The sequence below is a fragment of the Urocitellus parryii genome, chromosome 5, assembly GCF_045843805.1.
Source record: "Urocitellus parryii isolate mUroPar1 chromosome 5, mUroPar1.hap1, whole genome shotgun sequence".
Taxonomy (NCBI): domain Eukaryota; kingdom Metazoa; phylum Chordata; class Mammalia; order Rodentia; family Sciuridae; genus Urocitellus; species Urocitellus parryii.
The window spans coordinates 62217740-62231676 of NC_135535.1; the positions used below are offsets into that span (position 1 = coordinate 62217740).

Consider the following 13937-nt stretch of genomic DNA (forward strand, 5'->3'; position numbering starts at 1 on the left):
TGTTCTCTACCACTGAGTTGTGTGTGTGCATGCACGCTGATTCAGAGTAGCAGCGTCCATGTAGAGACCAGAGATTCATCAGAGTTCTTCCATCTTCCTAACCTCTTCATCCAGTGGCTCACCCTAAATAAGTTTTATATATATATATATATATATATTTTTTTTTTTTTTTTTTGTGGTGGTGGTGCTGGGGATGGAATCCAGGGCCTTTTGCATGCAAGGCAAGCCCTCTACCAACTGAGCTATATTCCTAGCCCTTATTTATATTTTTTTTTAAAGAGAGAGTGAGAGAGGGGAGAGAGAGAGAGAGAGAGAGAGAGAGAATTTTTTAATATTTATTATTTTTTAGTTCTCAGCGGACACAACATCTTTGTTTGTATGTGGTGCTGAGGATCGAACCCGGGCCACACGCATACCAGGTGAGCGCGCTACGGCTTAAGCCACATCCCCAGCCCCTTATTTATATTTTTAATATTTTTATTTTTATGGGCACCAGGGGTTTGGACCCAGGGTACTTAACCACTGAGCCTCATTACCAGCCCTTTTATTTTTTATTTTGAGACAGGGTCTCACTAAGTTGCTTAGGGCCTTGCTAAATTGCTGAGGCTGGCTTTGAACTTGTGATCCTCCTGCCTCAGCCTCCTGAGCTGCTGGGATTTATAGACATGTGCCACCACGCCTAGCTATTTAACTTATTTTTATTTATTCATTTTTTACCATACCCAGGATTAAACCCAGTGGTGCTCTACTACTGAGCTACATCCCCAGCCCTTTCTATTTTTATTTTGAGACAGAGTCTTGCTAAGTTGACCGGGCTGACCTCAAACTTTCCTTCCTCCTGCCTCATCCTCCCATGTCACTGGGATTACAGGAGTATACTGCCACTTCTGGCTAAATAAATCCTATTTGACTTCTTAGTGACCTCTGAAGCCCGATGTTGTTCTCCATTTCCACACCACTGTCCTAACCAGAACTGGCTGCATCATTTGTGGGGCTTAGTGCAAAATAAAAAAGCAAGGTCCCTTCCTCACAAAGTATTAATAATTTTGAGACTGTGACTGAAGAGCATTAAACCGAGCACCAGACTCTTCTTTTTTTTTTTTTTTTTTTTTTAATACTGGGGATTGAACCCGGGGGCACTTAACCACTGAGCCATATCTCTAGTCCTATTTTGTATTTTATTTAGAGACAGGGTCTTGCTGAGTTGCTTAGTGCCTCACTTTTGCTGATACTGGCTTTGAACTCGCAATCCTCCTGCCTCAGCCTCCAGAGCCACTGGGATTATAAATTCACCACTGCACCTAGCAGCTCCAGACCCTTCTAAGTGTGGGGCAATGACACTGGTGGCCTGGTCCTAACATAAGTGCTTTCTACCTCTATCTGAGCTGGTGCCTCTTTACTTTACTCTCTCACTCCTGGCCTGCATGCCTTCACTCTGTACAGCTATGTGAGGGCAAATCTCTCTAAAGACTTCTAAAACTCCAACTCCTTAGCATGATAAGCAGGACCTTCTTGACCCCTCCCTTGCTCACCTCTCTAGGCTCTTCCCTGTTGTCCCACCCTCACACTCCTGGTGGCTTCTGCCTGACACTGTTCTATGCATGCTGTTCCTTTTGTTTAAACTGTCCTATCTATCATCCAAGAATACTGTTCATCATTCAAAACAACTCAGGCCAGTAGTGGTACCACACTCCTGTAATCCCAACGACACGGGAGACTGAGGCAGGAGAAAGGAGAGTTTGAGGTCAGTCTGGGCAACTTAGTGAGACCCTGGCTCAAAATTTAAAAATAATAAATAAAACATGCTGGAGATGTAGCTCAGATGCTCCTGCATCCAATCCTCAGTACTGCAACAAACAAACATCACTGCGCATGGTGGTGCGTGTCTGTAATCTCAGCGGTTCATGAGGTTGGAAGACTAGCTTCAGCAAATTAACGAGGCCCCAAGCATTTATGGAGACCCTATCTCAAGACAAAAAATAAAATAAAAAGCACTGGGGATGTGACTCAATGGTTAAGCACCCCCGGGTTCAATCCTGGGTACCAAAACATAACAGCCAGAAAATGGTACATACTTGTAGGAGGCTGAGGCAGGAGGATCAGTTGAGCCCAGGAGTTAGAGGCCAGCTATCTAGAAATCAACCAAAAACAGATGGCACATCAGATTTGGTCCATAGGCCACAATTCACTAACCTCTGATTTAAGGAACTAAATGAGCCTTTACACATTTACATATCTTTGTCCACAGCTAGAATACGCATGAGGCCTTGGATCATTCCTTCTAATGTCCCCAGTGTCTTGCTCAGAGTCTGGTGCACAGTAGATACTCAATAGAGATTTGTGGAGTGGACCGATGAATGAATGAATGATTAAACAGGAGCTTGGGTGCCTATGGGAAATGAAGCCATAATCCCAGATGGCCCATTTTCCATCTTTTTTTACCCAACTCCTTCTCACACGGGACCCTCTGACCTGAACCACCTCCAAATCCTGGACAGAAGACAAGCAGTGCTACCCCTAAACAAGCCCCAGGCTTCTGGGGGGCCCAGAGTTGCTCTTGGAAACTGGCCTCATTTTTGGAGTGGCCCAGATGACGATGCTGCCTCCAGGTCCCAACCATTCTCTGCAAGGATCTTCTAAGTGTCCTACCAGACAAAGAGGGGAAGTAAGCAGAGTCCACGTCTAAGGAAGGAGAAAGGAAAGAGTGAAACAACTCTGGAGTAAAAAATGGGGAATTTCAACAGAGCAGCCCAAATTTCACTAGCTAAAGCAAAATGAGTAGGACCAACCGGAGGTGGGGAAGGAAGTGGCTGAGGTTGGGTAACTGGGGAGTTTCTTATTCTCTTAGTCTGGTATAATAGGAGACAGGAGAACAAGCTACCTCCTACTTGAAACCTGACTTTGCACTGCTTTGGGGGTGAGTTGGACTTCTTCCCTTGGAGAGAGAATCAAAGACTGGGAGACTCAGGTGAGCACTTTTTTTGGGGGGTATATGTTTACTTTGTTGGACTTCTCATTTCTCACATGGTAACTCATAGATAAAACTGAGGTCTGTGTGTACGTGTAACAGAGGGGAGCAGAGGACACTCCAGCAGCCTCTTAAGTACAAAGATGGGACTCCTGAGTAGTCTTTGGGAATGGGGGAGGAATTAGGAAGGTGGAGGGTGCTGGGTTTACTGAGAGCTTCTGGATTTATGTGGGGGCAGACAAAGACCTGAGACATTTAGAAAAGAGATATCTTTGATAAGAACTTGGGAAAAATCTTTGGGATTGGGAAAGGACTAAGCCTAAGGGAGAGTTGGGGACCTTGAGATGAAGAGGAATGAGAATGGTTTGGAGGATGGTGAATTACAGTGAGCTCCAGGAGCACACTCCAGTGGCCAGGGCTCAGAGCTGCTCAATAGACCTAAGTCAAAGCCTGGCATGTTGGCACCTGACTGTAATCCCAGTGATTTGGGAGGCTGAGGCAGGAGGATCACAAGTTCAAAGCCAGCCTCAGCAAACACGAGGCACTAAGCAACTCAGTGAGACCCTGTCTCTAAATAAAATACAAAATAGGGCTGGGGATGTGGCTCAGTGGCCGAATGCCCCTGAGTTCAATACCCTATACCCACCTCACCTCACCAGCAAAAAAGGGCTGGGGATGTGGTCCAGTGGTTAAGCGCCCTTGGGCTCAATCCCTGGTACCAAAGAGAGAGAGAGAGACAGAGAGAGAGAGAGAGAGAGATATCTAGTGCAAAGGCAGGTTCTGACTCGGGTTTCCTCTTGCACTCCCTTCCCCTTCAGCCTCCATGATGAGGAACACCTCTGAAGCCAACTTCTCCTGCTACCATCAGTCTGTGCTGGGCTATAATTACTTTGCAGTTACCTGGGGGGTGGTGGTGGCTGTGACCGGCACTGTGGGCAATGTGCTCACCCTGCTGGCCTTGGCCATCCAACCCAAGCTCCGGACTCGCTTCAACCTGCTAATCGCCAACCTCACCCTGGCGGACCTGCTCTACTGCACCCTCCTCCAGCCCTTCTCCGTGGACACCTACCTCCACCTGCGCTGGCGCACTGGCGCTACCTTCTGTAGGATATTTGGACTCCTCCTTTTTGTTTCCAACTCTGTCTCCATCCTCACCCTCTGCCTCATTGCACTGGGACGCTACCTCCTGATTGCCCACCCGAAGTTCTTTCCCCAGGTTTTCAGCACCAAGGGGGTAGTGCTAGCACTGGTGGGCACCTGGGTTGTGGGTGTGGCCAGCTTTGCGCCCCTCTGGCCCGTTTACGTCTTGGTACCTGTGGTCTGTACCTGCAGCTTTGACCGAATCCGAGGCCGGCCTTACACCACCATCCTCATGGGCATCTACTTTGTGTTGGGGCTCAGCAGTGTGGGCATCTTCTATTGCCTCGTCCACCGCCAGGTGAGGCGAGCAGCCCAAGCGCTCACCCAGTATAAGCTGAGCATCCGCAGCACCCACGTGGCGGGGACCAGTGAGGTCATTCCTGGTCGCTTCCAGGAGCTGGACAGTGGGCTGGCATCCAGAGGGCTCAGTGAAGGGATCTCATCTGAGCCAGTCAGTGCTGCCACTACCCACACCCTGGAAGAGGGCTCATCAGAAGTGGGGGACCAGGACAACAGCAAGGTAGCTAAGCAGTTGGCAGAGAAAAACCCTCCAGAAGCTTCTTCCAAGGCTGGGCCAACTAAAGGAGCCCCAAGAGCTCAGGACTCTCCGTCAGAGTTTGGGAAGGTGACCCGGATGTGTTTTGCCGTGTTCCTCTGCTTTGCCCTGAGCTACATCCCCTTCTTGCTGCTCAACATCCTGGACGCCAGGGTCCAGGCCCCCCGAGTGGTCCACATGCTGGCGGCCAACCTCACTTGGCTCAATGGCTGCATCAACCCAGTGCTCTATGCAGCCATGAACCGACAGTTCCGCCAAGCCTACAGCACTCTCTTAAGAGGAGGGCCCCAGAGTTTCCGGCGGTTCTATTAGAAACATGTCCCCAGCAACATGTCCCCAGCAACCAGAATCCCAAATGGTCTCTGGAGCCAGAGTGGCCAGCTGACATGAGAACGAGTGACGGTCAGACCTGTGGGCATTTTTACAGTCCCTCCCCCAAACCACAGTTCTCCGTCCCTTGATGAATGAATGATTCAGCCCTAGGCTGCCCAAAGAGCACCATTAATTATTAATAGGTGAATTGCATGTTTTGTTTTGTTTGTGGTGCTGGGGATCGAACCCAGGGCCTTGTGCATGCAAGGCAAGCACTCTATCAACTGAGCTGTATCCCCAGCCCCGAGCCCTTTTTACTTTTTATCTTGAGACAGGGTCTTGCTAGGTTGCAGAAGCTAGCCCCAGACTTGGGATCTTCCTGCCTCAGTCTCCCATATTGCTGGGATAACAGGTGTGTGCCACCATGCTCGGCTAGATGACATGCTTTTAATGCTTGGTTGTACTCTCTGAGCAAGAAGGAGAGAGGCCAGGGTTGGAGCTGGAACCTAATAAGTGAGAATGTGGGGACCTATGTCAGAATAAGGATAAAGAGCACCTGGCCAGGGACAGAGCCTTCAGCTGAGGGGGTGTCCCACTCATAGAACACGTGAAGTAGTTTAGAAGAATGAGCTTGCAGGGCTGGGGTTGCGGCTCAGTGGTAGAGCGCTTGCCTAGCCCCTGTGAGACAGTGGGTTCCATCCTCAGCACCACATACAAATAAATAAATAAGGTTAAAAAAAGAAAGGATTAGCTTGCCTTTTTTGCTTAACTTCCCAGAAATGATCTCTGCCCCTAACAACTGCTGCCAGCATCCCCCATCTCCACAAACAGGTTTATTCCGCTCAAAAAAGTTTGATGATCCAGCTTGGGCACCCACTCCAGTGAACCCAGCTGCCCGCCCTGCCCTGTGCAAAGAGAAGAGTCACTGATGAGGAGCCCTGGCTCTGGGAAATGGAACTGAGCTTTGCTGAGGCAAAAACAGGCTTCAGCCCCCCCTAATAGGATCTCACTCTTTGCAGCTAATTCACCCTGTGGCAGGCCATTTACCCCATTATCCTGGCTTCTGAAACAGAGCAGAAACCAAGAGGGCTCTGGGGCCAGAATAGCGGGGAGACCACACCAGCCCTTTCCTCCAGCCCGACCTACACATCCTGTGGCAGTGGGCATGCTCACGCACAGCGTGAGAACACTTGCGGCCACCAGGTGACGCTGGTTCTCTGTGTTTTCCTTTCTGGCTTTCTGCTTAAGGACAGGAAAAAAAAAATAAAATACCAGCAGAACTGCAAGTCCAGTCCAGAGGTCAGAGACCCAGGGATCTGCACCCGCCCTTTCTCCAAAAAAACTTAGGAAGAAAAGAATTGAGACCTTTTAATTTTTCATGAGCTATTCATTATCTCTGGTGGGCAGCGTGGGAGAGCAGGGTGAGCACTGTGGTGGCACTGGGGGTGGCATATGAGGTCAGGCTGGCACGAATGCAGAGGCTGAGAGTTGTCCCCTTCCTACCCACAAACCCGCGTGAGTTGAGAGCACAAGGGAAGTCTGGAGAGATTCAGGCAAGGACACAAAGAACCAGAGTCCAGGTGGACAGATGGAAACCCTCACATGCCACACACCTCCAGGGCCCAGGAATCCTGTTCCTAATCTGGAACCTGCATTTCGTGGTGTCCTCCTTCCACAGAGATCATCAACAGTCAGGTTGACGCTACTGAGGCAGGTGAACTGCAGGACCAATGAAGAACATCAGCTTGGGAGTGCAGAAGAGGGTTCCACTCAAGGCTCGCTGGGAATCAGCTCCATGAACTTGAACAGATCTCTGGACCACTCTGGGCCTTAGGCTTTATGATCTGCATAAGGGGGAGGGGACTCTTCCTTGAACCTACTGCAATTCTAAATCCTGCAAATAAATTGTTTTATGTAATCCTCACAAAATTCCTGTGAAATATTTATTAGTATACACATGAGAAGACTGAAGCATAAATTAGTTAATTTTGTGCAAGGTCAAAGGGCTGGTAAGTGATCTGACCATGATTTGAGGGCAGTCATGTTACCAGCACACATGGCTAACCACTACAGAACAGCTGCCTTGCTAAAACTAGGATCAAGTGACCAGATGATGCCTAAAAGTCTGTCCTACTCGGACCTTCTAAGATTCTGAAAGTTGATGACTCTCTGAAGGGTTGTAAAAGGGTTTACTTTTCATATTCCTTGAAGGCAATTCAAAAGCTTCCTCAAAGTAAAAGGGAGCAGCAATAGGGACTGAGGTTAGACCGCAGGAAGGACTTCCCGATTAGCAGTCACTGGAAAAATGAATCAGGTGACGTTTTTAGGGGTAAAAATGTGAAAGAAGTTCTGGAGTCCGAGACCGTACAGAGGACAGGTATTAGCAAGAAGGCAACCCTCTCCTTTCTCACCCTTAGCAGCCCTAGACACCCATCCCTGGCCCGGTAAGGGCTGGATAAGGGGAAAGGAGCAGAAGAAAAGCAAGGCTTTCTTCAGGTGCTGTCTCCCCTGCGGATGTGCGTGGCGCGTGTCCCTGCACTAGGTCCCCCGTGATGCGTAGCTCACGCGTGACTCGGGACAAGTGTATGCGTCTGGGAGCCCTGCGTGCTCCTGAATATGAGGGTGTCTGTCTCTGTCTCTTTATCTCTGTCAGCCTCCCGCCCGAGCCCAGCTCTATCGCTGACTCTGACGCGGCTTCTCTTTGTCTCGCTCCATCTGCCCGTCCCTCCCGCAGGCTGCACACACGCTCTTTCCCGGCTTTCGCCTCCGCTCCCTGCTCGCGCCGCCCCCGCCCGCGCCCGAGCCCGAGCCCGAGCCCGCGCCCGCGCCTCCGCCTCCGCCTCCCGCCCCAGCCTTCCAGGCTCTTGCTCTAGCGCACACTCTCTCTCTTTCGCTGTCTCTTACAGGCAGATTTATGGTCAGCCCAGGGCCTTTCATTGGCCAAGCGCTGACAGGACTTGATTTAACGCCGTCTCTCATTGGCTGAGCTTGACAGGCCGATTTACGAGTCTCTCTACCATTGGCCAAACCGTATTGGCCCTGATTTATGGTTCGGTGGCTGCGCGGGCGGGGGTGGGGGCGCAGCTGGGGAGTGAGGAGGCCCCTCCCCGCGCCGCCGCGTTCCTCTCGCTCTACCCGCTCGCTCTCCTCGCCTCCCCCGCCCCTGAGGAGCAGGGCTCCCTCTACCTGTTCCTCCAGCCCCCTCCCTGCCCGTCCGTCCGCTGGGAGGGGAACGTGGGGCAGGGTGGCGGTGGGAACCGGAGCGGAGGGCCGGGTCTGAGGGGTCCGGTAGGGGCAGGGTGGGGACACTGAAGTCTAGAGCGAAGAGGAAACTGAGGGGGCCCCAGGGTGACAGAGGAAGGTTGAGGGGCGGCGGCCCGGGGAGAGCGGGGAAGGCCTGACCGGAGAGGGGGTGCGTCTGAGGGATAAGTGGGCGGAAGCGGAGACAGCGGCCACCGAGGGGCACTTCAGACCTCACTGTCCCAATTGGATGAGAGACAGATTTCCTTTTCAGACAATGGCTGCAGGGGAAAGGCTTAGAGGAGGGAGAAACAGGGATAGGCGAGGAAGGACCACTGAAAGGTAATAGGAAAGAGAAGCCATGGCGAGGCCGGAAGTAAGGTCGACTTTTTTTGGGGGGGGGGAGGCGTGAGAAACGACTGATGCCCAGAGGAAGTTTTGAGAGAGAGGCTCCCACGCTCCCATTGGCTTCTGCATGGGGACAAGTGAAGCGCCTCCCCAGGAGATGTTCTGTTTTCTCCAGGCTGCAGTGGACTCCCCATTCCATGTGCCTCACTTCTCCCCCTCGCTCACCTCCCCAGTTAAATTTATGAGTTCAGGATTGGCCTTCAGGAATTAGGAATATTTATGCTTCTTTGAGAGTGAGGTTTGGAGGGTGATAAATAGGGGTCCATGGGTGTGTGGGGGGGTGCAGCTGGGGGCTCCTGTGTTTAACCTGGCTACTTTCCCAATGCCCCCACCCACCATTCCTTCTCATCCTGAGCCAGAGAAGGAGCACTCCTGGGGAATGGGTTTTGGGTTTCGCTATCACGAAGGAGGCTTGATTATCCTGGAGAGCTCCCCTATCCCACTCCCACCCCCACCTCAGAGGTCTGCAGAGCTTTGCAGCAGAAAGGATTGAAGGCAGATAAGGAAAGAACTTTTTAAGCATCCTGGCATTCATAGAGCCCCTGGAGTGAAGTTACAGCATTTCTACAGAAAATAGGGAGAAGTCTGTTCCCCTAAACTCAGTTGCCTAGGAATAGGGGAGAAGGGCCAGGAAATTCAAAGGCAGGTTTCTCTAACATGTCACTTCCCTCACAGGGAGAGGAAGATTTGAAACCTCCCACCCCCCCAGAGACCACAGCCTAGATCCCTGAGAAAGGAGGCTAGGAATGTGGGCTCCGAACATCTCCTAGGAGCTTCAGGCCCCAACCTGTCCACCCCCACTGCTGGCTGCGAATTAAAAACAGCCAGTAGTTCTGGACACCCCTTGCCCTGGGCCTCCAGGAAATGAGGGAGGGAGGAAGGATCTGCATCTGGACCCACATGCCTTGGAGAGTTCTTTTCCAAAAGCCGCATCTGTGACCCCTAATCCAGTAAGAATGCTTATTCTGGGCCTGGGTAGATAGTGAACAAAGGGATGGGCCCATGATATAAGGGAGGTTTAAGGAGACCAAAGAGCTGGGGAGGAGTTGCCCTGCCCCCACCATCCCCTCCCTCTACTCTGGCCTTAGCAAGGATGGTCACAGTGCACATGTGTACACAGGAGACTGCTGCCTGGAGTGGGAGGAGGGAGGGAGAGAAGGGTCTAGACTGGCCCTTTAAGAGCCACTTAGGGTCAGAAAGCTTGGGCTACAGAGAGGGGAAGGAGCTGATGTCAGAAGACGGATGGGCAGCAAGATGGGGATTGATGCTAATGGGGGAGTTAAAGCTAAGTACCCAGACACTCAGAGGGCAGAACTGCAGATCTGTCTTCCTTATGCTCACCCCCCTCCCAAACCAAGGCTGTAAATCTGCCTCTTCAATTGGGGGAAGGGGAGTAAGGAAAAAAGAGAGGCTCTCTTCTCCCTTTTCCTGTTTTTTTTTTTTTTCTTTCTGCAGCCCCCTAGATCTTCTCCCAATCTCTCATCCCAATCCATGATCTTTTCTCACTAAAATATTCAACTTTTGGCTTTTTATAAAAAATTGAGAGAATGGCCTGGCATGGTGGCACATACCTGTAATTCCAGCCACTGGGGAAGCTGAGGCAGGAGGATCTCAAGTTCAAAGCCAGCCTCAGCAATTTAGGGAGACTCTGCATCATAATAAAAAATAAGCTGAGTGTGGTGGTTCATGCTTGTACTCCCAGTTAAATTTGACTTGGGAGGCTGAGGCAGGAAGATTCCAAGTTCAAGGTCAGCCTTAGCAACTTAGCAAGACCCTGTCTCAAAATAAAAAAATAAAAAGGGCTAGGGATGTGACTCAGTGGTTAAATGTCCCTGGGTTCAATCCAGGGTTTATTTTATTTATTTATTTTTTTTTTTGAGAGAATGGTTTCAGCTTGCAGAGGAATGTGAGGAAATTTGTCCTCAACAGAACCCATGTAGGACAGGTTGATGGGATTGTGGTGAGAGACTATAGATTGGAACTTCCTGGTTGCCTCGGTTTCTCTTCTTTTCACCCTATTTTTACCAGGACAGTAGGATGGGGCAGGATGTAGGATGTTCTATGTCAGGCTTGTGAAAGCCCCTGTCACTGAGATTCTAGAGGGATTGGTGCTCAGCCTCCAAGGGCAGTTAGGGAAGTTGTGGGAGCCCTCCACTGAAGATATACAATGTAGTTTCTCAGAAACTACTGGATCATACTGTTCCCTCTTGAGCACCCACCCTATCTGTTGAGTGGAGGTAACTTCAGGCCAGTCATGGATTTGCTGTAGAAGCAGGGTACCTGGCTGCTCCTTATGCCTCTCAGGAAAGAGATGGGGATTTCAGGGAAAAAGGTCTTAGAGGGGCTAAAGCTGGTAGCCCGTGGCCAAATTCTAATTCTTCTTTTTCAGATGGGGCTGTATCTCCCACCCTTCAGGACTGTCACTTCTCTCCCTGTTGGCAGTCTGGGCCTGTTCTGGAGAAGACTCTATGTTAGGGGGCAGCCCCTCTGTATCCCATCTGTTGCAGTATTATACCTGAATTTCTTCCTAGTCCTAGAAACAGTTGGTGCCCGATTGTCTCTGGTTTCTAAGTCCTCCTCCTTATCCATAAAATAATAATCCTAAGACAGGGATCTTATCTCTTCTCTCCTTCCAGGCTCTCCTTCATAGGCCAAAAATCACCTCAGAGTCATCCTCTGTTTTCAGCCTTCAGAGACCAGGGTGCAAGCAAGACTGGCACAGCAAAAGTTGGGGGCTGTGAGCAGGAGCCACTGGAAGCCAGCCTTCCAGCCTCCCATCACAGGGAGGTCAGCCATTGCCCTATGTATGCTTCTCTATACTGGTGATAAATCCTGTCTTTGTCTCTCCTCTGACCCAGACCCCAGGCGGGCTGGGGGTCAGAGGCTGGGGGAGGGGTCAGTAGGGAGGAGGGGGAGATACAAGGAGAGTGGGAGGAGAAGACAGACAGGAGCAGCTGGTGGGCAGGCCTGGGGGTGGGCAGTAAGGGGCTGGGGCCTCTTGATTCTGTGGATTGGTAGGCATTCCGGCAGGCCTGCATTCCAAGTGAGAAAGTCAGGATCCCTGAGATGTGAAAGTACCTTCAGAATGGAGCTTCAGGATTCCTGGGGTACTGCGGGTGTTGGTATGGGGGTGCCTCAAGGAAAGAGGCTGCTAAAACAAATGGGAGAATAATGTTGTGGGAATCATCTCAGACCCCTACTCTATATACATGTGCTTCGTGCACATGCGCAGGCACACAGGATTTATGGCCTGTCAGCAGGAGGGAGCCCAGGAGAGCCAGCCTACCCCTAGCCTGGCCCCTCCCCAGCAGTCTTGTCTTGCTGTGACTTTCCTGTCTCTGTCTCTCAGTTTTTCTCTGTTCCCAGCCTTGCTTGCTTTCTTTGTGTTACTTTCTCTCCCTCTCCTGGTTGGTTATTCTTGCTCTCAGCCTTTGCCTCTTTGTCTCTTACTCACATTTCCTCCCTCCTTGTGTTGTTCTTCCTGTCTTCTTGTACCCCTCCTCTCCTCTCTTCCAGTTCCTTAGACTCTCCATCTGTCTTGCCTGCCTCTGCCACTCTTCAGTCCAGCCATCTCCCCTACCTCAGTTCTCCCATGAACCCTGTTCTGGCTGGGGTAGGAGGACTTTTGGGAGTCAGGTTGCAAGGAGAGATGGGAAGGAGAAAAGAGGCTCTGAGAAGTCCTTCCTGTGATGGGAGGTCTGAGAGCATTGGATTTTGCTATGGTGTGGAAGTAGAGGAGGGGGAGGCCAGGAGGTGACTAGAGAGACAAGAGACTGACAGAGGGCAAACAGTAAGGAGAGAAAGGCAAGGACTCTTAAGAGGGTTTTGTGAAGTCTGAGAGGAAGAAGCTGAGAAGCATCTACTGTCTCATGTGAGACAGATCCAGAGACAAGGTCTGGAGACCCTGCCAGACAAACAAAAACACACTGTCCACCATACAGCCACAGTCCTGGACGCTCTCGCCTGACCAGGAAGTTGTAGAAGGCCTCTTTATCCTATGCAGACAGTCTTGAAGTGCTGGTTCCCTCTCCACTAACCTCCTCCTCTGCCACCTCCCTTCCTCCCCTAGTGAGAATGACATCAGCTCTGGCTGCCGCTGTCCTCAGCAGCCTTGCTGATGTACTCTCCCATGGGTGCAACAGAGGCCAACCACCTCTGCTCCACCCATTCATTCTCCAGCCCAAGAGCCAGGAGCCTGGGGTTACACAGCCCAGCCCCCTGCAGTGGGAGTGGGAAGAGGCTGTACCAGGAAGGTGGCTGCAGGAAATGGTGGGAAATGAGGGGGACATGGGTACCAGGGGGAGGGAGAGGAGCCTGAGGGGGGCACTTGAGGAAGAGAAGCTGCAGTAAATCACTCTATGGGGGGGCTCCCTCAGCCTGAGCTCAGTGGGGTGGGGAAAGGATAGACATGGGGGGGGGGAGGAGTGGGGAATTGCCACATCTGGCAAGCAGGTGTCTGGCACTGTTCAGGCTGTAGTCACTTTCCCAGCCAAAGGGGAAGAAGCGGGAGAGGGGAGGAGGGGCCTCTTGGGGTCCCCTGGGAAATAGGGAAAGGCTCACAAACAGAAATTCAGAGGCCCACAACCAGACCAAAAAAAAAAAAAAGCAAGGGAGATCATGCAATGTTCCCCTGTCTCTGCTCCAGTCAGTGCTGAGGATGGTTTGCTCAGAGTCCTGAAAGAAAATTGCTGACCAGAATCCTGGGTAGGCCTGGCACCCAAAGTTTCATTCCTACTGGGACAGAGAAGACAAGAGAAACTGAAGCTCAGAGAATTCCAAGTTTGAGACTGGATAGAACTCAGCTCTCCACACCATCGCTGGTCACCAATCCCCAACTCCAGCACTGACACATCCCCTACCCAAGGACCAAGCTGGGTGATAAAGCAGGTGATAAGGATGCTAAGTCTGGTAACTGCTTTATGTACAGCTCAGGTAAAGACAGAATGACCCTTCTGCCTGCTGCACTCCAGCTTTCAATGCAAGACCACAGGCAGGAGTGACATGATGGAACATGAACTTTCTTCTTTTCTATCTGCTGAGAGGAATCCTGCACCCAGGTGCCCCCCACTTGCTGAGCTAACTGTTAGGTTTCCACAGGGAAGCAGGCAAGTCCTGTGCTGCAGGGCTTCTTCTCATTCTTGGACCTTCCTCCCCTCATCCTTTCCATCTCTCTTGCTTAATCCTGGAATTGCAGGCCCAGTTTATAAGCTGTAGAGGTGACTGAGAAGGAGACCCTTAAATTGCAGTGGAGAGGAGGGCTCCCCACACTGCCCCCTCCTTAAAATCCTGCAGAGGAAGGGGGAAAGAAAACCA

General features: G+C 51.1%; 1 protein-coding gene across 1 annotated transcript; it reads left to right on the forward strand.

Annotated features, from left to right (window-relative positions):
* The first annotated feature begins 3794 nt into the window (after positions 1-3794).
* On the forward strand, positions 3795-4976 carry Gpr84 (G protein-coupled receptor 84). Its single transcript, XM_026398835.2, has one exon. It carries the CDS (start codon positions 3795-3797, stop codon positions 4974-4976), a length of 1182 nt encoding a protein of 393 aa, XP_026254620.2.
* Positions 4977-13937: the final 8961 nt, after the last annotated feature.